Raw genomic sequence first — 24,181 nt, 5'->3', positions numbered from 1 at the left:
TACTTTTAAAAATACAATCCTTAAGTTTAAACTTGCAAGCATGCTAATCAATTTTGGGGGAAAAAATGCTTCACTTTGAGTGATTTCGCACATGTTGGATAATGCACTTTCAATGCACTTTATCAATCGTTTGAGCTGGATTTTTTGTTCCGCACATGAAAAAATCCATTCCAAATGATGTATAAAGAGGATTGGAAGTGCATTATCCAACATGTGCAGAATCACTCTTTCTTATACCCTAAAGTAATTTTCAGAACCAGGATTTTTCAATCGAAAGTCAAAGATCAGATCCTCAGTTTTTATTTGAGACGGTTCTGTCTCCCTGTAAAGCAAAACTTAAGCCTCGGCATGAAAATAAAACCATCATATTATACAATCAAAACTGCATATTAAGATACAAAAGGTAAGCATTTTTTTTCCTTTGCGGTACAAAATACAAAGTTTGGACAGTACAGGTTTTTAAAATTTCACATGTGTATAAATATAACCCAAAGAGTATGATCTCAGGATTCCTACCAAAATATTACATTTTTTGTACAAAAGTTTACAAAAAACTTTTCTATATATTTACAACCCAATACTGAGAAGAGCTCCTAACTCAATAATGCAAAATATATGGGGTAGTGCATTTTACTGTAATTACCCAAAAATGATAGATATGCACGCTTTGCACTTTTGCTTTAACAAAACCCAACTTTTCCATATTTTGGTCCATGCAACTCACTGGCAATTTTCTTTTCCCAAGCTGCTTTGAAATTAAAAGCAGCACACACACAAGAGTTGCCAGACTTGCACACAAGCAGTCTTTAGAAGGATCTCATCTTTTTTGGAGAAGTGACGCGGCTTTCCTAAAAAATACCTTGCATCTGCAGAATGTAGGGAACTATGCTGGGGAACATTAGCGCTCCATCAGAACTCAAAAAGTCTCAAGTGTGATATGAAAAATCAAGCTAGCCTGTTGTTTGTATCTGCTGCTCTACATCTCTTGAACAGGAAGTCCCTGTGCAGCATGATTCGTGGCCCCTCCCCACCAATAGATGGGCAGCTACTAGAGGGCAATTTCAGGTGGATAGCATCCATTTCAGTGTGTAGTGGCAGAACAAAAATCCAGTAGTACTTAGAGACACATTTTTTCTAGGATATAAATGTTCGTGAATCAAAACTCACTTGTATCTGATGAAGTGGGTTTTGACTCATGAATGCTTATACCCTGGGAAATTTTGGTGCTAGTGGATTTGAATTCTGGACATCTAGAGAGAGAGAGAGAGTGTCAAAAGACATGTGGAAATTCTGTGTGGCCTGCACGAAAGTTAATAAGCACAGAGAACACCAGCAATATCAGCAGAAGTCCATCCCTGAGCTCCGACTGATGGGGCAAAGGTGAAGGCAGGAGAAAACTCATGGAGGAGAGTCCATCTGTGGTTACTAGCCATAGTGACCTAAACAGAGAGATAGCTGTGAATTTTCTGCATTGTGCAGGAGGGCTGGACTAGATGACCCTTGGTTTACCTTCCAGCTCTATGTTTCTATGTTAAATGGAACCTCCAGGTACAGAGGCAGAAAACATCTGAATAGCAGTACTGTGAGGCAGCATCAAGGGAAGGCCTTGGCCTCTTTGCCTCCTTTGTTGGCCCTCCAGGACAACTTGTTGGTCATTGTGGGAAACAGAATAATTGCCTAGATGGACTACTGGTCTGATCTAGCAGGGCTCTTCTTATATTCTTACGTTCTTGATAAGGGGCCTAGGGACAGGCAGGAAGGCCATGGATTATTTATTATTTACTTTAATACCCTGCCTTTCTCCCCAATGGAGATCCAAGGTGGGTTATATTATTTTCTTCTTTTCCATTTTATTTCTACCACAACCCTTTGAGGTAGGTTAATCTGAGGGTGTGTGACTGGCCCAAGCTCACCCAGCTTTCATGTCAGAGTGGCGATTCGAACCTACTTGGGATTGAATGTTTTGAAGGTGGGTGACCTATGGAGGTAAGTTGGGCAGGAGTTTAATTTTATATATTTATTGGGGCTAACTCAGACCAGAGGCTAAAAGTCTGGAGTCCCTTATGAATTTGGTCTTGGATCCTCTAAGGAGAATGGCTAGGAAGAGATTGGGGCAGGCAGAAATATGACTTTATGAAGTGTCCATTGAAAATGTGCTGAGTTCTCTGATACCTACAAGAGATGGGCACGAACCGAAATACAAACCAAAGTTCATCATGAGCCAGGCTGGTTCGTGGTTCGCAAACCAGTGGTTCGTCAGAGCTCATTTCTGACAAACCGCCACGAACTTTAGGCTGGTTTGTTTGGTTCGTTTTTTGGTCCGTCACTGCAAACAGCCTGGTACCAATCAATCAGTTTCCTAGGCAACAGGGGATGGACTTCCTGCAGACCTTCTGCTGACCTGGAAGTGGCTTTCTGCTGGCCCATAAGTGACCTTCTGCTGACCCAGAAGTGACGATTTGCTGACCTGGATATGATGTTTTCATGAACCAAACAAACCGGTTCGCAAACCGGGGCAGGTTCATGAAAGTTCATGAACTGCGATGAACCACGAACTGCACGGTTCAGTTTTTCCCCAGTTCGTGCCCATCTCTAATACCTACTGACTGCTCCTAAGACGTGTGAAATATTTTCAGGCTGGATGAGCTTCAGGTTGCCTTTTTCACTCTTTAAGATTTTTGTTTGCAATAATAATAATAATAATAACAACAATAATAAAATAACATAATAATAATAATACAATGCTACAGCTATTAGTAGAATAGAAGGTATATTTCTGCATTCCTGCATTTTTGTTCCGCTTTATAGATGCTCATAATAGCCTACACATTTTGGATTCAGAGAGCAGGTTATGCGCTTAAACGATCATGTTAATCTCTCATATTTGGTTTTTCACTGTAAGCCACTCATTCCCAAGAAGCTCCCTCCCCAACCAATGCTTCTTTACAAAATCAGCCAAGTGAAACTTAGGAGTTTGAGCCTCTAGAAAAAAAAAAAGCAAGAGAGTTTGTAATTGTCCGTTCCTCTGTCTCAGGAATGACCACCTAAGATTTCATCTAAGTTGATGTCTTTCATCCAGTCGTCATTCCCGTGCTCTGTTTTCAGCAGAGAATCAATGAAGTCCGAATCGCTGTTGAGCGCTGGCCCGATGCTGTCTCCTGGCTGGTTCAGAAAGTCAAATGCCAGATCGTTAGCAGGGTCAGTTCCTTGGAAAGCTCTCGGCGTGGTTTGGCCGGTACTAGATTGGAAATGGTTTGAAAGCAAAGGGTTTGCAGGTGTCATATTCACCCCGGGTGGGTTTAAGTGTGGCACGGCTTGCGCCTGTACCTGATTAGACCTTGCGCTCAGGGCTTTTTGTGCTTCAGCCACCTGTCCGTTTAAAGTATGGTTCACTGGTGTCCTCATCTGGACAGCAGTCAAGGTGTTAGGTGGTACTGAAGCGTGCTGAGAAAACTGCTGGTGGGCAATGGCACGCTGTAGTGGCTGGTTTGGATAGGGGCTACCTGTGGGGAAAGGGGACCCCACTGCCTTTCGCGTGTCCTGTGGCTTTGCCCCCGTTTCTTGAGATACCCAATTCTGAACAACAGAACTAGAAGTGACCATAACGTTTGGAGGTCTTTGCACACTGGTCCCCGGGTTCAAGCCAAGTTTCCCTGGCTGGGAATTGATTCCGGACCCACCCTCAAACGCCGACAGGTTATTTCCTTGCCCAGATGGTGCTTGCCGAGGTACTGCAGAACTGTTTGGACTGGGGATGATTTGGTTTGGGTTCCTGTGTTGTTGGACCTGGCTCACCCCAGACGTTGTGACAGTATATGCACTCGACTGACTGCAAGGGATGTTCCCGTAGCAGCCCATGTGGCGGACTGCTGGATGAGAAGGCATCCTGGTTCCATGGGCAGAAGACAGAAGAGAAGGAGCCTGTGACGAAATGCTGGGCGTTGAAACGGGGTTGGAAAAGCACATGCTGGAGCTGATGTTCATGACAGGTGATCCACCTAGAAGATGGGAGAGACAAGGAAGAGTGATTACTCAGTTCTACATGGGAAGGGGCCACCGCTCAGTGGCACAGTATCTGTTTGGCTTGCAGAAGGTCCTAGGTTCAGTCCCCTGCAACTCCACTTAAAAGAATCAGGGACAGCCACTGCTAGTCTGAGTAGACAATACTTGATGGACCAAGTACAAGGTAGTGTCATGTGTTTGTGTGTTTATCCATGCATGCTCTGAAAGACCTGCTACAACTTAGGTAAAGTGTACTTAGCAGAGCTAGACCAACTTTATTGCTTTTATTTGAGAGGTTGTGTGTTGTGTGATAGTGTGCTCTTCCTTGTGTTTTGTATTTTGTCCCCTTTCTTACCCCTCTTGAATCCGTCCGCCATTCCCCCCTCCCCTTTTCTATAATAAACATTCTTTTCACAAAGACATTTTTTGGCTTCCTTAGCATGATACATTTCTTTGGGATATTTCTCTGAATCTCTTCTCTACGTGCCAGATTGCCTGAGCGCTACATAGTTTGATTTAAGGTATTTTTCCAGGGTTTCCACCGTGTTATTTTGTTATTGTGCTAGGACTGAGCTTCAAGGAAATGTTTTCAGCGGGTCACTCTAGAGATGATATCAGGAGGTACCTGAGTGGTGGCAGCCAGTTACCAAGGTGCTTTCCAGGGAAACCTTGGTCTAAGGGAGTTCCCAGGAAGGAAAGACACCTTTCCCCCCTTCCTAGCCGTAACAGTGTGGTGTAGTAATAAGAGTGGACTGGGATACAGGACACCAAGTTTGGATCCCCACTCTGCCATGAGGAGCTCACTAGGTGACCGTGGGCCAGTCACGCACTCTCAGCTAACCTACAGGGTTGTTGTGAGGATAAAATGTAGGAGAGTAGAATGATGCAAGCCACTTGGAGTTCCCATTGAGGAGAAAGGCAAGGTAAAAATGAAGTAAAATAAAACATAAAAGAGATTGCAAATAGGGTGAGCTGAAAGTTTTTGTGGACCCCAAGCCCTTCAAACTGGCTGCCCCATCATGGTTCCCCTCTACTGCCAATAATGGTTCTGGTGTAGGGACCATTGTTTCAATCTCTCCCACATTTCTTCTTCCAAGAAACAAGATGTTACCCAAAAGGCAACACTATGGAGACTGCGGGCCTCGGGGGGGGGGGTCACTTTCCACTTCCTGTTATGTGATTGCCCCCAGAGGCAACAGAGCACAACTTCCTTCGTGGGGACATGAAAGAGGCATTGCTTCCAGGTGCCCCTTCCGGTTTGGAGATGTCATAGAACTTTCTGGTTCTTAACCTTCCAGAATTCCTTCACCATCATTCAAATGTAACAGTCTCCCAGAGAGATGTATTTCAGAAGTGTAACCATGTTAATCTGTTGCCGCAAAAACATCAGAATGTTGTGGTACCTTCAAAACTATGCAAAAAAAGGGAAGGGGGAGAACATTTTAATTTGCCTACAGATGTTGACACCCGATTCTCTTCAGGGAACGGCACGGGTTGTGTAAAAGGGCATTGTGGCGAGACACTGGTTTTCTCTCTTGCTTAAAAGACAAAGTTCCTTTTTTCCCCTCTGATGAATCTCTAGCTATTTTTAGCCTTTTCCTTTCATTTTTGTTGCCTCTCTAATTTATACCAGATGGGGAGAAATTGCATTCCAATTAGTGTTGGGCAACATAACCAAAGCTTAGATACCCAAAAGGGTTAGTGGTACGAGAGAATGTGTTGATTTCTGATTCATGCCCAGGACCGACACTCGACACAAAAGGTGGGGCATATGGTCCCGTGGGACCCACACTGGGCTCTTTGAGCAATGTTTCCTAAGAACAGAGAAGGAAAATATTTTGTTGGAACTGAAAATCGTCTTGGAGATATCTGCAAGCAGGTGCATGACACGAGTCACTGACTTGTACTGTATACATCTGACTTCATACTTCTTTTATATCTTCCTCCCTGGCTGTGCAGAACCACAACAACATAAGAAGAGCCCTGCTGGATCAGACCCATGGTCCATCTAGTCCAGCATCCTGGCTAACCAGGAAGGCTCAGCTCCACTTCCTGGCTGCCCAAGCCTCTAGAACGGGATACAATAGGGTTACCAGCTTCCCCACCTCAAAACCAGGGCCAGGGGTGGACTGTTGTTGTTGTTGGGCTGAACTGTGTCCCTTGAGTACATTCTGGTGGCCTATTAGTGACACCTCTTCCAGTATAAACCAGAAGCGATGGCACCCCTTTGGGGCCAAACAGGCCCCCAAAGTAGTATTTTCGATATGTTTGGGGCTGATTTGTCCCTGCTGAACCCCGTAGCTTTTGTTTTTCAATCTGGAAGTAATGTTATTAGAGCCTCGGGAGTACATGCATGTGCACCATTTTTAGCCACATGCTCCAGGGTTCCTGGTCTGTCCCCCCCCCCCTCCGTACTGAAGGGAGGGTTGTCAGGTCTCCTTAACCTCCTGGAGGGGGTGGAGGGGACTTAGCATTAACCTTTTCTAACTCCTCGTGCACATGCAAAGTGCGTGGGCTCCCAGGGGCGGCATGATGACATCACTTCCAGGAAGTGACGTTATTGTGCAGAACCCAGGAGTGCTCCTGTGCTTCACAGTGGGCCAATTTAGGCTCCAAACAGGCCCAATTTGGCCTGTTTGGGGCCCAAATCAGCCTGCTGAGAAGCACGGGACCACTCCCAGGGTTGCGCAATGATGTCACTCCCGGGAGTGACGTTGTCACACTGCTTTGGGAGCACGTCTGGGAGGCCTATTCCCCCCTGCCAGTCAGGTGAGTGGTGGCAGATTGCGGAGCGCAGGAGCAGGGGATTGCCCACCGCTACCAGGGGACCCGGGATCTCTACTTGGGGAGCAGACATCCCTAGGCTGCAACCTGGTGCTGCCTTTTTCCTGGACAGAATATGCCAACCAGGGCTGAGCCTTCCCAGTTACTCAGTCCAGCCATCTAACTGCTTACTGGTAAAAGGAACTGAGTTGATACCCAATACTGCTTTGTTAATTTCTGGTTAACTGTTTGATTTTTGTATTTCATCAACATGCTTTATGTTTGTTAGTGGCCTTGGGTGTTCTTTTAGAACCGAAAAGGTGAGATATAAACAAATCCAATCCATTCCAATTAAAGCCAACAAAGAGGCCATAAAGGCCAAAGTCTTATCCTACCGTTGCCTTCTGGCACTGGCATGCAGGGTCTGCTGCCTCTGAATATGGAGGATCCCTACCATGGCTCGTAGCCACTGATGGCCTTCTCCTCCACGAATCAGTTAAAGCCCCTTTTAAAACCATCTGTGCTTACGGCCATACATCTACAGGCTGTGAGTTCCCCAATCTAATTCATTTTAATTAACACCCGGAGAGCTATGTATTGTCGAAGGCTTTCACGGCCGGAGAACGATGGTTGTTGTGGGTTTTCATGCGTAGCATCCAGACAAGAATAAAAGAACATGAAAGACACTGCAGACTTGGACAACCTGAAAAATCAGCAGTGGCTGAACATAGCCTAACGCAAACAGGGCACAGTATCTTATTCCAGGACACCAAAATACTGGACAACACTTCCAATTACTTTGTTAGACTGCACAGGGAAGCCATTGAAATTCACAAGCATAAGCAAAATTTCAACAGGAAAGAAGAAACCTTAAGAATGAACAGAGCATGGTTTCCAGTTCTAAAAAACACCAGGCTAACAAAACATTCTATCCCCGACAATAGCCCTGCAGAGAAGATTAGCACATCAAGTACCAATCCATATGCAAAAGAACCTCCTCAGGATACAGTGAAGCCTCCCGCCATTAGCATTCCACACCCTGGGAAACTCTTACAGGATGACTCAGCTCAACCCCACCCCTCCTGAGTAGATACAAATGACCTACATCTTTTCCACACTGTGACACTGAGAGATCTCTGTCTTTTGGTGCTACACCTCTGAAGATGCCAGCCACAGCTGCTGGCAAAACGTCAGGAACTACAATGCCAAGACCACGGCAATACAGCCCGGAAAACCCACAACAACCACCCGGAGAGCTGTTGGCCATAGTAGGTGAGGGAGGTGAACCGCTGCAAGCAATTGAAAGGTATCCATCCACTTCAACCTTAGAAGAATACTGGTATGCTATGGCCCACTAAAGTCTATTTTGGCTGGCGCAGCTCTCTAGGATTGCAGCTAGAGTACTTCCTAGTCATACAGGCTGAGATCCTATAACCAGAGATGTCGGGGATCAGACATAAGACCTTTACGGCCCCTAACCACACAAGGACATCTTATCCCAGAATGTTTTCTGCCAAGTCCACAAGAAAATTTCTTTTCCTATATTACACTGCCAGGTGTATTCTTCCATGGAAACAATTCTGAAAGTACATTATGGAAGGAATTGCAGTGGAGCCCACAGGCCATCTGTTAATTAGCGATGAACTTGTGGGTAAGAATAAACGTTGAGATTCAAGTCTGCCTGGAAATCATGCCTCCTAAGTGCAGGTATGCATGTGGGCTGAGAGGAATGGTCGGGGGGGGGGGGCTCTTCGATAAGGAAGGGAAGCCTGAGCGTTCTCTGGCAGAGAAAAATCTGCTCCAATCATAAAATACATTATTTCATGTATTCCACAGTGTGAACCCCAGAGCTTTCCACACGTTACATCAGTGGTCCCCAAACTTTTTTAAGCCTGTAGGCACCTCTGGAATTCTGACACAGAGTGGTGGGTGCAACCACAAAATGGCTGCCGCAGAAGGCAGAGTCAATGACAAAACGTCCACCACAAGAGGCAGAGGCAACTACCAAACATGAGGGAGTGAGGTCTTGCATTACTCTAATAGTAACTCTTCTACATTTCAGGCAGGAGTTGTGTTTAACAAGGTGCCTTTTCAAATGAACAAATTGTTTAATTTTTTTTCTTGCATATACACAGCTTCACTGCATGACTGAAAGTAAGATCCTTGTGTTGTGGTGGCGGCTTTAATTAAAATCTGCACAGCCAATTAGATCCCCAATGGCCAATCACAAACCCGGCTGGGCAAAAGTCTCACTTGGCCCTGCCCACTTTCTAAAAAACACTTGGTGGGCACCAGCAGGCACAACTGTGCCCACAGGCACCATGTTGGGGATCCTTGATCTAAATAATAAATAAATGTCTACTACAGCTTAGATGTACACACTCAGAGATTTCACTCCCCAAGGCAAAACAGGGACAATGTTTTAGCAGAGACAGGACCAAGAAAACAGGACCTGTCCTACGTAAATAGGGGCAGCAGGAGCATTTGGGTTGACATCTAAAAAATGTAATGTGTGAAGAGGCTTTAATAAACAAAACAGGAAGTTCAACCACAAGGATCCTAACACTAGCTTGGTTAACAAATTCTGGGGCATCAGGAAAGCGAGATCTGGCTAAAATTCAGAAATGCTGAATTTGGTTTGCTGTTCAACAGAGGTTGGCTTCTTTATTGTGCAGTAAAATTCAGAAATGGCTGACATATTTTCAAGGAGATGCTACATGGAGATTATTTTAAACTTGTGGGCTTGAAGCTACCTCCAGTTTTAGAAAACCACTTCCCTCTTTCTCTGGACAAGTCCCTGTCTCTTAGCTACCAGACAAATTACAACAGAACGAGGAAGGCAGATTTCATATCTTTAAACATACTCTGATTGATTCTATTCTATATATACACACACAGTAAACTAAACATTGGCTGTTGCCTGTAGAGATGGGCATGAACAGCAATACGAACAAAAAAAAAGACACAAACAGCCCAATCCGCTGTTTGCGGGCAAGCTGTTCGTGAGGCCCTGTTCCCGGCGAACATGTGTTCGGTCCAAGCCCTCTTCGTGGCATTCGTCAGCCCTTCGTAAAGCCAGACAGTCTGGCGCCTTTCAATCAATTCTCCTGGCAACATAGGCATGGACTGTCTGAACTCTGTCTGAACTCCTTCTGGCTTTCCTTCTGGTTTGTAACCCCTCAAAGTAGCTTCCAGCAGACAGTCTAGTTTTTGCCACTGTGAAGAGAACATGACATGAAAGGGGGAGACCCATGGATCGTGCGATTCCCGGGGTGCAATCTCTCTGAAACTTGGGGGGTCTTCAGAGGACAGTGAGGAATATGTCCCCTGCACATTTGGTGGGTATTGGACATTGGGAAGGTCAGTTTGTAACCCCTCAAAGTAGCTTCCAGCAGACAGTCCAGATTTGCCACTGTGAGGAGGGAATGACATGAAAGGGGGAGACCCATGGACCCTCCTTTCCCCGGCTCAAGTTCAGCTAAGTCCCAAGGGGGCCGTTCTGGCTCCCATGAACCTCCAACTACGAACATGTTCATGAACATGTCATGTCCGTCGAAGTTCGTGAATCCCTGTTCATGAATGGCAACGAACATCGTGTTTGGGTTTTTTTTCCTGTTCGTGCCCATCTCTAGTTGCCTAACTGTGAGTCAGCCATTAGTTGAGTTGTTGTGATGCTATAGAATGTTCACAATCACTCTAATTTCTTAGGGTAAAAGCCAATCGTGGTATATTGAAAATAAATAAGAAGTGGAAGGTTGGATAGCTGGTGGGGAGGTGGGGGAAGACTTCACATGAAACTAAGGAGAAGAGAGGCTATGTGGTGGAGGTGGCCTCAGAATAAGAGGATCTGAAGAGGAGCTGATGAAAATGACGGCCTGAGAGCCTGTCGGCTGAAAGAGCAGGGGGCCACAAAGGCAGGAAAAGAATTAGGAAAAAACTTCATGTAGAGCCTTCAGGGTAGGAAAATATTGTATGCTGTTGGTGAGACAAATTCTACATGTTCATTCAAAGCTTTTCATTACCTGAATACGGGTGTGTTTGTTGGATATTGACCTGGTTTCTTCTTTGGTCCTTATAATCAGGTGGTGGTCTCGTCAAGTGTCTATTCAATTGATCTTGAGGAGTTATTTTCTCCTGCAGGATGAGAATGAAAGGAGAAATAGATTATTTTTGAGTTATCCACTTCAAGATCATTATTTGGGTCAGCCTAGGGAAGAGTAACCCACACAATGCCATGACACATCATCAGGGAAGATTTCTGTGATCCAAGAGAGAGATCTGCAGATCCTCCATTGTAAACATACAGTGCTGGAGGTAGTCATGGAGAGAAAGGGAACCGCTCCACCAACATTAATTGGTTAAAAACCCTTTCTTTCAACATCCTAACATTTTTTTTTGTTCTCAGCAAGTTGTCCAACTGTATCCGTACAGAAAGAAGGCATTTTCCACCTAGCTCTGCAGGCCTCCAGTAAGCAACGAAGAGTGTCACCTGAAGGTACACAGAGCCCCTGAGCACGGGTGGTCCCTGTGTCTTGCCAGCATCTGCTCAGAAAGGAAATGAAACTCGCCCCTGTGTGCCAACAGCACTGTAACCGGCTTTCCTTCTGGCTGAAAAGGCAAACTCCCCAGCCATCGTCTGCAATCATGTGTCAGGCTGCTAATTCGAATCAGAGAATTGTATGGAAATCAGAGAATTGCAGAGAACATACTCCACACACAGAAAGCTCCAAGCTCAATTTCCAGCTTCAATGAGTCCCAGGAGGCCAGGCCATTCCCCCAAGAAGAAACCCTAGAGAACCACTGCCACCAATTGCAGAGAACATGGAGCTAAGCAAAGAGCTGGGGTCTGACCCAAACATAAATGCAGTTTTGTATGTTCATCTAATTCACCAGCACCCATGGCTGTTTTGTTGCATCCCGAGAATGGAAAGAATTTATTATCTGGGTATCCCCTAGTCACCGACCTGCTCTGAGCTTTTTCAGAAGAGCAAATATAAAAGGTTGAGGACCCTGCTCTAGAAAGATCAAGACAGCCCCCCCCCACCTTTTTGAGCCTGTAGACAACTTTGGAATTCTGACACAAGGTAGTGAGCACAACCACAAAATGCCTGCCACAGGAGACACGGGCAGGAAGTGAAGCCAGCTACAAAATGGCTGTCACAGGAGGTGGTGCAAACCACAAAATGTCAGGTACTGAAGTAACTCATAAATCTAATAGTATTCCAGGCAGAAGCTTTGTTTAGCAGAATGCTTTTTTAAATGAACACATTGTTTTAAAATATTTTATGCATACACACAGGACACCCTTCAATCACACAGTGAAGATCTGTGTGCTGTGGGGACAGCTGCTGCCAAAACAACATTTTAAAAAATGTACACAGCCAATCAGATCTCCAACAGCCAATCAGAAGCCCTGCTGGGCAAAAGCCCCACCTGGCCCCACCCATGTTCTAAAAAAAACTTGGTGGGCACCAGGAAAGGTGTCAGTGGGTGCCGTGGTGCCCATGGGCACCACGTTGGGGACCACTTGTGTACATGGTTCACTCTTCTTTCATTTCATCTCCACAACCCTGTGAGATAGGCTAGACTGAGAGAGTGCACATAATCCAAGGTCACCCAACCCAGGTCCCCACAGTTTTTAACCACCCCACACTGTCTCTCTACTTTCGAATCCTATGAAAAAGAGTTTTTACATAGAAAAGAGGAAAAAGGAACATTTACTGCTTCTGATAGTATCTGCTGCTGCTGCTGCAGAAGGAGCTGCTGTTTCAGTTGCTGGTTCATCAATGCCTGCTGAGGGGAGCTCATGAAATTGCTTCCAGTATTTGGATTGGAGCAAGTACCCGATCCTGGGCTGGGGTCTGCGCTTTGGCCTATGACAGAGTGTTGATCCTGAAAAAGATGAGGGGGGTGGAAGTCGGTCAATGATACAAAAGTGCAAAAACTGGAAAACGAACCATCTTCTCAACCACCTTAAATCATATGAACATGTAGGATATTTCACCCACACCGGTGATTTGCATTTATTCAATTGGGGGTGGGTGAAAAGTAAAATGGATAATGTTGCAGTGTGTAATTAAAGGCACAATGAGATGTGACGGCATCCCTGGGATGGACCCGGGGAGACTACTGCCATTTTAGAGCCTAACGGGGAGATTTTAAAAAGCTATGAGGGCCCATTCCCGATCAGGCTTGCAATGTGGTGGGATGGTTCATTCGTTCCCCTTGTGCATCTTTTCATGTTCTGAACCCTCCCTCCACGGCTGTTTCAGCACTCGAAAAGGTCCAGCGGCCAGCAAGAGTGCCTGGTCCCGCCGCAGCTTCTAAAAACCTCCCATTAGTCACTAAAATAGCGGTAGTGTCCTCGGGTTCAACCAGTGTCATGTCTACTTGTGCCCGAAGAAACAGAACCCAAGGTAGGCCTTTGTGGATGAAGTAGACGCTTAATTTTCAGCAGTTAAGATCATCAGCAGGGGAGAACATGCCCTGAGCCTCCATCTCAAAGCTTCCCTGAGTGCATACCTTTAAACAACATTAGGGGAAACTGTTGTCTGGGCAACCATAACCTTTCACAACTGGATTTTTCAGCCTGGATGATCCCGTGAATAACTGCTACAGCGCAACAACAAGGCAACATCCAATGATGCAGCCAATGAAGCAGAAATCTGCGGGACTGACACTAAGATTATTTTAGACTGTAAAAAAAGAAAGGCTTGGTGGCTGAGATTGTCAGCAAGCTGGTGTCCCTCTGAAAGTTTTTGGAAAGTTATGTTACAATTGACCGATTTTGCATTCTGTATTCAAGTGATGCCCTTGCAAAATCCAGTAATGGGACTCATTTGATTTCCCTTTGTATAGACAATCCAGATGTCCGCAGCTCACTTCTGTAGGGTAAAAATCCTTTTCCTCTCACTTGCAAAGTACAGAGCCATGCTTTTGTTTTCCATGCAAGTTGGATAACATCCAAACTTGACACCGACTGCATGACTTTTTAACCTCCTCTAACAATCTTGATGAACGGAAAACCCTTACGGCACCAAACCCATTTTGCAAGCAGTGGATGGTGCACGTTTGTTCTTTTGCCTTCTCAGGATTTCCCCGCTATATTTTCTGTTCCTGAAATGGATATTTCAAGACAAACGAGCCGCTTGTGATAGATCCTGAATACACTGGTAACAGCTGAACACCACAAAGCAAAGTAATTTCTACTCTTTGCTGCACTACTTTATCACACCTATCTATAGTTGATGCCCTGCAAGCCAGATGTGAACCTAAAACCAATTTTATCTGCCCCTTATCAGACCTGCCTCCAGACTTTTTTAGGTCCCTTTGCAAGATGCCATCAGGTGGATCTCCCTCATTCATACCCTTCTTTTACTACAACAGAGTTTTTTTTTTCAGTGACCGCACCTAGTAGCTAGTAAGTCCTGCCATGCCATCTTTTTGCCTGCCTCAGAGGAACTGGGGCTCAGTGGCGGAGCACTTTCTCTGCATGCAAACACCACTGGATTTAATCCCTAGCATTTCCACTGTAAGGACCTTGGGTAGCAGGTGATGGGAAACACCTTTGTGTGTTTGGTCCCCAGCATCTCAGTTAAAAGATGCCAGATATTGGGAAACACTTTATTCTGCCTAAAATGCTGGGGAGTTGCTGCCAGTCAGTCCTAGGCCAGCTGGACCAGTGCTATGACTCCCATATACGGCAGCTTCACATATAGAATCATAGAGTTGGAAGGGGCCATACTAGGGCTACCAGACCCCCGGTGGGGGCGGGGGATCCCCTGCCCCCACCCTCCCACCCCCGCCCCTACTTATTTGGCCAGCAGGGGGGGCGCACCTTCCATGCGCGCCCCCCTGCGGTGCTGCACGCCCCCGCGCACAGCCACCACCAGGATGCCTGTTTTGGCCTGGGTTGGGGCCACTGCAGAGCGCGGGAGCGTTCCTACGCTCTGCAGGGGCCCACGATGGGCCTGATCCGCGCCAAAGTGGGCCCAATCCACGCCCATTTTGGCACGGATCAGGCCCGTTTTGGGCTGCTGCGAAGTGCAGGAGCGTTCCTGCGCTCTGCAGCAGCCCCCAACGGCGCAAGCCAGGGGGCTGCGTGATGACATCACTTCAAAGTGATGTCTTCATGCTTGGAGGAGCACACATGCGCTTCGCATGCGCGCACACCCCTCCCAGGTAAGAGCCAGGCCCAAATCTCCCGCTGGGAGATTGAGGGGGCCTGGCAACCCTAGGCCATACAGACCATCTAGTCCATGGTTGTTGTGGGTTTTCCGGGCTGTATTGCCGTGGTCTTGGCATTGTAGTTCCTGACGTTTCGCCAGCAGCTGTGGCTGGCATTTTCAGAGGTGTAGCACCAAAAGACAGAGACCGCACCTGGTCTCTGTCTTTTGGTGCTACACCTCTGAAGATGCCAGCCACAGCTGCTGGCAAAACGTCAGGAACTACAATGCCAAGACCACGGCAATACAGCCCGGAAAACCCACAACAACCATCGTTCTCCGGCTGTGAAAGCCTTCGACAATACATCTAGTCCATGTTCATAATGACTCTCAAATGTGTGTGTTATGTGCCGTCAAGTCGCCTCCGACCTATGGCAACCCTATGAAAGAAAGGCCTCCAAAACGCCCTATCGTTAACAGACATGCTCAGATCTTGCAAGCTGGTACACGTGGCTTCCTTTATTGAGTCAAGCCATCTTGTTCTAAGTCTTTTCTGACTGCATTCCACTTTTCCTAGCACTGTTGTCTTTTCCAAAGAATCTTGTCTTCTCATGATGTGACCAAAGTATGGTAGCCTCAGTTGGTCGTTTTAGTTTCTAGGGAGAATTCAGGCTTGATTTGATCTAGAGCCCACTTATTTGTCTTTTTTACACTCCCCCCCAGGAAAAGGCCCCAGTGTTACAACCTTGGGCGTTTACCATATACATGACTTCCCTTACCAAAAAATCCTCCTAAAACCTCCAACCCAAGATACTATCAAAAAAGCATCCTTCACTCCTGCAGCTCTGAAGCATTGCAGTAACTCTGTAGGGCCATCAGCAGGTGCAACAACAATGCTTCCACTCTGGCTCTTTAAATAGGACCCCAGAGAGAAGCACGTCCTTCTTTTGGGCAGTTCTCAGCTCCAGCAATCTCGTAGCAACAGACGAGGAAACAGTGCCCTCATTACCAGCCTTGTCCGACAATCAAGCCTTTAACAAGAACAAAGGTTGACAGTGATGATTAATCATTAAGCAGTGTCTTACTCGTTCCTGCACGTGCTCAGTGCAGCCTCCTGCTGGGGCAGTCTGGCATATTTCCTGTCTGAGCTACAGAGTGCCCATGTGCGAACAAACAAACAGCACTGCCCTTTTTCGGAAATGCCCACAATGCAAAAGAAATGGAGACTTTTGCATTTTTAAGGGCAAATGTCTTGAGACATATTCTAGGCAAGTTCTGCAGGTATGGATCATATCCAGAAACGAATCATCCATGTGTAGTTGGAATTAGTAACAAAGCAGTCATTTTATTACATTCTGCAATTTACTTAAAGCTGCAGAGGTATAATCCCAGGGCCTATGCATGGTACAGAATCCAGCAAAAAATCCCCTTTTCCCCAGGAAGCCTGAGAATTGTAGTTCTGCGAGGAAGCGTAGGGGTTAAGGATTGTTAACAGAAAATGCCAAGGATCTCATTGAACACATTCCCCAAGATTCTTTTGAGAAGCCATGTGGTATAAAAGCAATGGGTAGGTTCCCATAACTCTTTCCACTGAGTCTCTCTGCCCGAGATGCCTCGGCATGTGTTAATCAACTGTAGTGGAGACGCAATGTTAGCTGGGAAGTGTAGTTTAAAAAGACAGAGCCAGTGGAGATTGCTCCTCAGAGGGTTTGTCAATTTCATCTTCGCCTCCTCAAAGGCTCTGTAAATTTAATCTCTCCAGTCTAAAACTGTGTGGGATCATAACCAGAGGGCAGCATGGAATAGAAATGGGCTGGAGCTGCCTTCCAGAGCTTAGCTTGGACTTGGGGAGGCTCTAATGGACTGAATTTTCCCTTCTGGCATTTCACACAGCTCCAGTGTATAGCAAAGCATTTGCCCTGCCGCAAGCTCTGTCTTTTTAAACGACCCTTCCTGGCTACCATTGCATCTCTCGACATGTGTTCTTCACGTGTCAGATGTCGAGAGACTCTAAGTCTTCCTCCATTGGATAAAGGCTCTATTCAGAAAACTTTTCTATTGTAGGAAGACTACAGCATGGGCCTATAGGCATGCCACTTCTCTCGTTCTCTCTCTCTGATCCAGTTCCCAAAATGCAGGGTACACATTGCAAACAGAGTCTAGGTGTGGAGAAAGTGAATACACATTGGCTCTGTACAGGTCAAGTGAACACACAGAGGTCAGACTGGGGGAGAGAGAGATAGATTCTGGACACCACCCCCATGCATTCGCCAGTAGCCATAGTAGGTGTATGTGACAGTCAAATAAAGAAGGGTAGCAAAATTAAAAAAACTGCATTGGTAGGCAAGTAAAAGATTGCATTTTTTAAAAAAAATTGCAAGTGCAGAGAACCCCACACAATTTGAAAAGGCACCTCTTTTTATGTTTTCCCTGTTTTCTTCTTTAAAGGGCTGAGTGTGTATGTGGGTGCATGCAAAAGTTCCATATTCTCTGACTCAGAGCCGATGAACTTTCGGTGGCAAAAGCAACTTCACTTGGGTGTAGAACTATCCTTTGCTTAGCAGTGAATCACTTCTTAGTATGGGGGCACAGCTGCTGCTGGGAGGATAAAGAAGAGGAGAAGTGATGTCATAACACATCACCTGAAGCACCAATATGTCACAGTCCAGAAGGGTCACACAACATACTCTGCCGTCCCTCCTCCCCCGGTTATTAAAAGAAAACTCCACAAACATTGGGTTTTTTGGCCTGAAGCAGACAAGAAGAAAATAAGGCAAGGTTTAGCTTCTTAGAGATTTATTCTTCTGTTCTTCTAACATCCCTTGCTCTCAAGTGTTTCTGGCGCCCAAGGCCGGGGGCGGCTTCAGGTCTGTTGCTGCCCCCATGTGCGTGCGCCCGGACTGCGTGATAATGTCACTGCGTGTGACATCATCACGCATGCCACTGCAAGCTGGCCCCATTGGCGCGGTAGGTGGCTGGGAAAGTGCGCGGGTGGCCTTCCAGCCCTCCCGCTCAGTTGCCCCATGTCGCCCCAGCCGCCTGCCATGCCTGGCCCGCAGCCATGTACTGAGAGCGGTGCGGGGCGGCTGGGTGGGAGGGCTGGGAGGCTGCCTGCTCAGACTGTCCTGCGCTGCCTCCGCTGGCGTGTGCTCCCAGCCAGGCGCAGCGGGTGGCTGGGGAGGCATGTGTGCATCCTCCCAGCCCTCCTGCTCCATTGCTCCATGTGCCGCAATGGATGCCTGCTGTGCCTGGACCGCAGCTGCTGCGCCCAGCCAGGGGCGCGAGCTGGCAGTGGCATCAGTGCGGGGTGGGAGGGCTAGGAGGCTGCAGCAGCTGCGGGCCAGGCACAGCAGGCGGCCGGGGTGGTGCATGGGCGGCTTCCCGTCCCTCCAGCTCAGCCACTAGCACTGCTGCTGCCAGCTCCGCGGCATGTGCGCCCGCCCCCGGCGCCCCCTCCAGCACCTCAGTACTCGAGGCGGTTGCTGGACCTGCCTCAATGGATGCACCGGCCCTGCTTGCTCTACATACTCTTCCATCTTTCTTTTCTTTGTCTATTCCTACTCTTACTTTCAGCATAGGGTAGGGGGTCAAATCAGCCCAACAACTAGGGCCGGTTTAAACTATGCCAAGTTCAAGAGACCCCCATAGCATTGCCTCCCAGTGTATTTTTTTTAACTTATCAGAATGACAAATGTCTATTTCAGAGTCTGTTATCTCTGTCTCCTTTATTGTGTAACCAATTACGCAAAACTTGAAATTTAGGGTTTTTAAAAATTATTAAGTGGCTTCTCCTAATTTGATGAGGCTCTAAACTGTAGTTTATTTAGCTTGTGCATAAACCTGGGTATGTAGAGTTGCCAGCCTCCAGGTGGTATCTGGAGATCTCCCGGAATTACAACTGATCTCCAGATGACAGAGGTCAGTTCCCCTGGAGAAAATGGCTGCTTTCGTGGATGGAATCTGTGGCATTATATCTTCTAAGGCCCCTTCCCTCCCCAACTCTGTGTTCTCCAGGCTCTACCCCCCAAATCTCCAGAAATTTCACAACCTGGAGCTGGCAACCCTGTGGCTGTGCCAGCAACAGACTACAGACTCCTTAATGGGACAAACATCTAAAAGCTCACAATGAAATAAATTACATCTGTTCAAATATAATACAGTCTTTTAGGGTTGTCAGACTCAAGGGTCAATCCATTTACACATGAAGCTGCATTGTACCGAGACAGATAGTTGTGTCATGTAGCTCGGTACTACCTATTCTGCCTAGCAGTTCTACAGGTTCTCCACAGAGGACTTTCCTAACATATGAGAGAGAGGGGGGGGGGGAGATGGTTTAACCAGTACGGTTGCCAACCTCAAGGCGGTAGCTGGAGATCTCCCAGAATTACAACTGATCTCCAGGTGACAGAGGTCAGTTCCCCTGGAGAAAATGGCTGCTTTGCAGGGTGGATTCTATGGCGTTGTACATTGCTGAGGTCCCTCCCTTCCCAAGCTCTACCCCCAAAATCTCCAGGAATTTCCCAACCCAGAACTGGATGCCAGGGACTGAGAACTTGGAATAGGGCTGCTAGCTCTGGGTTGGAAAGTTCCTTGAGATTTGGGGGGTGGAGCCTAGAGACGGTGGGGTTCAGGGACGGGAGGAGCCTCAGTGGTGTCTAATGCCACAGAGTTCACCAAAGTAGCCATTTTCTCCAGCGGAATCTGTTGCTTGGAGATCAGTCACAATTCTGGGAGATCTCCAGCCACCACCTGGAAGCTGGCAACCCTAACTTGGAACCTTCTGCATGCAAAGTTAGTCTTCTGCCATGAAGACATGACAGAGTCATGGCTTCTCCCAAAGGTTACGTGAGTGCTGATACCAAGTTACTATAATGATTTGAACATTTGGTCTATTTTGCTCAATAGTGCCTATTCTGTCTGGTACTGGCCAGGGACTGAATCTTCTGCAAACAAAGCAGATATTGTAAAACTGAGCTGCAGCCCTCATGGGCCTAACAGGTTCACCAGCCTCCAGGTGGGGCCTGGTGTTCTCCCAAAATTATGACTGATCTCCATACCACAGAGAACAATTTCCTGGGAGAAAATGGCCTCTTTGGAGGATGGACTCTATGGTATTGCATCACTTCCTAGCTCCTTCCCCAAACTCTGCCCCTAGGCTCCTCTCTCAAATCTCCAGAAACTCTCCTACCTGGAGCTGGCAGCCGCAGTTCCTAGGAACATAAGAATGATTCATACATTGCTCACTTCTGACAATGAAGTTTCCTTACTGATATTTCATAACAAACCATAACTAATGCATATTACTTGTCTTCTGAAGCGGCTCCCTACTGTCAGGGAACCTTTCTGACATTAGCCTAGGAATCCCTGGATGTCTCCTATGGAAACCCTGTACTTCACATAAGAGTCTAGGTTATTTTCAAGGATATATTTTCTATTCACATGGGGTATCAGCTTCTGCCATGGGCGCTGTCCTGTGAGACGCCGGCATGCCTGACTTCAGCCTTAAAGGACTTGCAGGTCCCTTCATCCTGACACAGCCTGGCTGTCTTTCATGACGGCTGTCTCCATCCAGCTGTCGGTCTTGGTCTCTCTCTCCACCACACTCCTACACAACCCACCACGCCCTGTGGGTGGATTCTCCTTATATCCTTTCCCCTATTCCCAGCTCCACCTGCCAGCCACACACCCCTCTGCACTCTAGCCACGGCCCTCGTCTCAGGCAGTCACACCTGGGTTTTCTCTGCTGGCTGCCCTGATCAGCCACAGCTGTGCTTTCCTGGCTGGCTGCCAAGCTTTCCCTGCTGAGTGCTTCTCCTGGTCCTAGCTAATCCCCTCTAGCTTGCCTGGAGGCTGGGGCATGGTCCTGAGCTGCCTTTGCTGCTACTTTTCCTCCCCTGCCGATAAGGTTGCTGGCTGGCTTGTTGGCTGGCTGCCCCTGCTCCCTGTACCTTCTCCCTCAGGTCTATTTCCCTCCTGACAGTCCTCCTCACTCTCCCTGCCCGACCCCCTAGCCTCCCACTGGAGGGTGGGGCTAGCTGGCTTCCACCTGCCCCGCCTGACCCTCTGGGGCTTAGGAGCTGCTCTGCCCTCCTGTGGCTGGGGTGCCTCTTTCCCCCCTTCTCTTGTTGGTCTGTGCTGGCCCTGGGTGTCCGTTGGGGTGGCTGGGTAGTTGTCCCCCAACTGTCTCCCATTCCCTCTTCCTGGTAAGTCCGGGGGCTGAGCCTGAGGGCCAAGCTACACATGACAAATGACACTTGAACAGCAAGTGGATTGAGTGGAGGGCAAGTGAACAGGGAGAAATACACTTGCCATTCAAGTGTCATTCGTCATGTGTAGCTTGGCCCTCAGACTCTAGACATGGGCTAGCAGCCAGGCCTCACTGGACTGACAGGTGCTGCTAGGACACCCCCACTGTGTTCCTTTGGTTGATCATTGCAGGTGGAGATGGGTAGTAAACGTCCATGGATTTTCTACAAAACACAGCTAGCAAGACCCTGTTCGAAACTAATATGCTGCTTGGGAAAGGTACAGGGCTGATTCACCAGTGCAGAGATCCCCTTTCCAGAAGGGCTTCCCTGGCTAGGTTTTGGCCAAGTTACGGTTAATGGATGCACCTCCTCATCCAGGAGCACTGATTCACCCTCCCCAAGATTTTTATTTTTAAAAACCCAGTTTCTGTTTAAACAGCTTACATTCTTAAAGTATGAGAGATTTTTTTCACAGAAGAAGAAAGAGTCTGGATTTTCATTTATCTGTAGAGCTACCACCTTTCTACCCTCTGAAAAATGGTAGTGCTTAAACTCCACTCGTGTGATGCGCCCACTTCTTTCTCTGTAAGATATCTCCTGGGGTGATGGCAGATTTTTTCAGGATTATGAGAATAGTGGTTAGAGCATCAGACAAGAATGGGAAGATCCACATTCAAATGTCTGTTCAGCTCAGATGTTCCCCTGGTGACTTGGGACCAATTAGCATCGTTCAGTGCTACCTACCTTAGGATTGTGGTGATCAAAGTAGGGAGTGGCCCTACATATATTATCCTTCCTTAGAGGGTGGGTGAGATGAAAATAAAACAAACCCTTCCTGGGCCGATTCCAGATGACCCTCCCCATGCCGAAACATTTCGGCATGGGGAGGGCCGTCTGGAATCAGCCCGTGATTCCCCACCCGTAAGCTTCCGTTGACTACTATGAGCATGCGGCATGCTGAAAGGGGGTATGAGGTAACTTCCAAGGAAAATACTTGCTTCAGGAAGGAGTTGATTAAAGTAGGTTTCTGAGCTTTAAAATGGTTCTAATTTATACATTCCTGATGCTAACGAGGCATAGCTGCTAAGATACAGCATAGTACGTAGCAAAAAAGTTACAGAAGTGTGCTTGTTATGAGCTTCCCATTCTTTCCTTTGAAGTCCCCCTTGGAAATGTAGTTGCTCAGGAGGAAGTCTGACTGTGGTTCGGTTCCAATGGCCTGGGTGACGCATCACATGTGCCATGGGAACCAGCACTGCTGTGGCGATTATTCTATAGTTTGTGCAAACACCCATCACATGATGTGGCATCATCATGCTGTGAGACCCCATCCGGCATTCACCCAGAGAAGGGTGGGGGAAGCTCATTTTGACATCACATCTTGTGGTGTGTATTTGTATCAGTCACATGAATGCATGAAGATGCCTTACGCTGAGTCAGATGGTTGATCTATCAAGGACATTGCAGCCTACTCTGACCGGTAGTAGCTCTTTGTGGTCTCACAAGGGCATCTTTCACATCACCCACTATCCGATCCTTTTAACTGGAGGTGCTGGGACCTTCTACATGCCAAGCAGATGGTCGGCCACTAAGCCTTGTGTGAAGAATCCACTCATCTGTGTGGCACAAAGATTTATCCTGGTCTTGTTTGCTTCAAAGGAAGTAAGCAGCAGTGGGGGCGAAGGCTGACAGGGGCTGGCTGGGGGCCAGGAATTCCCCACCACAGTAGAGAACCTGGCCACCCTGAAAGCAGCAGTTGATCGGTGCACAAGAAAGGGCCTTTTTGGTAGTAGCTCCACCATAGAACAATCTCCCTAGGGATGTGCACCTGGCCCTCTCACTCTCTATCTTCAGCAGGCAGCTGAAGATTTTTTTTTTATTTAGGAAGGCTTTTGTTTAGCCTCTTTTAAATGTATGGGTAGTTTTTAACTGTGTTTGTTTGTTTCTGTTTTATATTGTAAGCCACCTTGAGCTCCTCTAAGGTGGAAAGGCAGCTAATAAATGTTTTAAATAAATAAAAATAAAGCAAAGGCTGAAATGCAGGAAGACACCAGAATGAACAGTATGTCGTTCCCAGCTACAGGCAGCATATTGTAGGGCTTTTATAGTGCAATCCTATGGAGAGTTACTCCAGTCTAAGCTCATTGACTTTAATGTGCTTAGACTGGAGTAACTCGCCATAGGATGGCACTGTTAAAAGTATCTATTTCCTCAAAAGAACTAAGTTCTTTTGTTTTAAATCAGCAGGGGTTAGAACTAATTCAACAATGATGCGCGGGTGGGGGGAATGGATGCCAACATTCATTTGATTGGAAAACACTTAACCCCCTCCCCCCACAAAAGCAAATGAAAGTGATCAAGGTAAAAATATCACCCAGACGTTTCTTCCTTGGCCGTAGACAAAAGGCCCAGAGAGAATGAAAACATTCCGAAGCCATCATGTTCTTAAGAGATTAGTGTAATCTTTTATATGGTACTGATGAATTGAATCAGAGAAGAAAAGATTAGAGCCAAGAGTAATTCCACCCCCCTGCATGCGTCAATTGTATCATTTATGCAATCTTTTTTTGTTGTTGTTGTTATGCATAATTTCTTCTAGTGAAGAAAAATAAAAATGTGGTTTGCAGAGTTGGCTTTTGGAAAAAAACACACCAGAAAAAAAAACCCCATGGTATGTAATGCCTCTTTTTTGTCTGACGTTCTGTACAAGATATTTCAAGCCTGATTTAATAAATGCCTGGCCAGTGATTGTCCTCTTCAGAGCAGCTTGGAATTAAAGTCCGCTGCTTCTCTCGCTCCCTTCCTTTCATTCACTCAAACCACAAGTATGTGTGCCAGGGTTCCAATTCAGTATTCACATTCTTCTGCTAGTCAAGGTCGGACAATGAGATCATACCTACATTTTGTCCTGCCATGGCTATCTTCAGTGCATTCAACTTTCCAAAATGCAAAGCAATTCTGAGTGGGAAGTGAAAACCCCATGTTCTTAGGGAACAATTCAGC

General features: G+C 46.9%; 1 protein-coding gene across 1 annotated transcript in view; it reads right to left on the bottom strand.

Moving 5' to 3' along the window:
• Nucleotides 1-284: 284 nt before the first annotated feature.
• The window catches only part of MAML2 (mastermind like transcriptional coactivator 2), a 233,158-nt gene continuing 209,261 nt past the window's right edge, over nucleotides 285-24,181 (bottom strand). The window contains exons 3-5 of the mRNA XM_054974874.1: nucleotides 12,487-12,657; nucleotides 10,788-10,899; nucleotides 285-3,998 (exon numbers count right to left, since the gene is read on the bottom strand). Of these exons, the coding sequence (XP_054830849.1) occupies nucleotides 3,031-3,998; nucleotides 10,788-10,899; nucleotides 12,487-12,657 (1,251 nt within the window). The 3' untranslated portion in view covers nucleotides 285-3,030. The remainder of the gene's footprint in view (nucleotides 3,999-10,787; nucleotides 10,900-12,486; nucleotides 12,658-24,181) is intronic.

The sequence above is a fragment of the Eublepharis macularius genome, chromosome 3 (genome assembly GCF_028583425.1).
Source record: "Eublepharis macularius isolate TG4126 chromosome 3, MPM_Emac_v1.0, whole genome shotgun sequence".
Lineage (NCBI taxonomy): Eukaryota > Metazoa > Chordata > Lepidosauria > Squamata > Eublepharidae > Eublepharis > Eublepharis macularius.
Note: the sequence above shows the minus strand (reverse complement) of the source record. Positions and strands in the feature narration are given on the sequence as shown.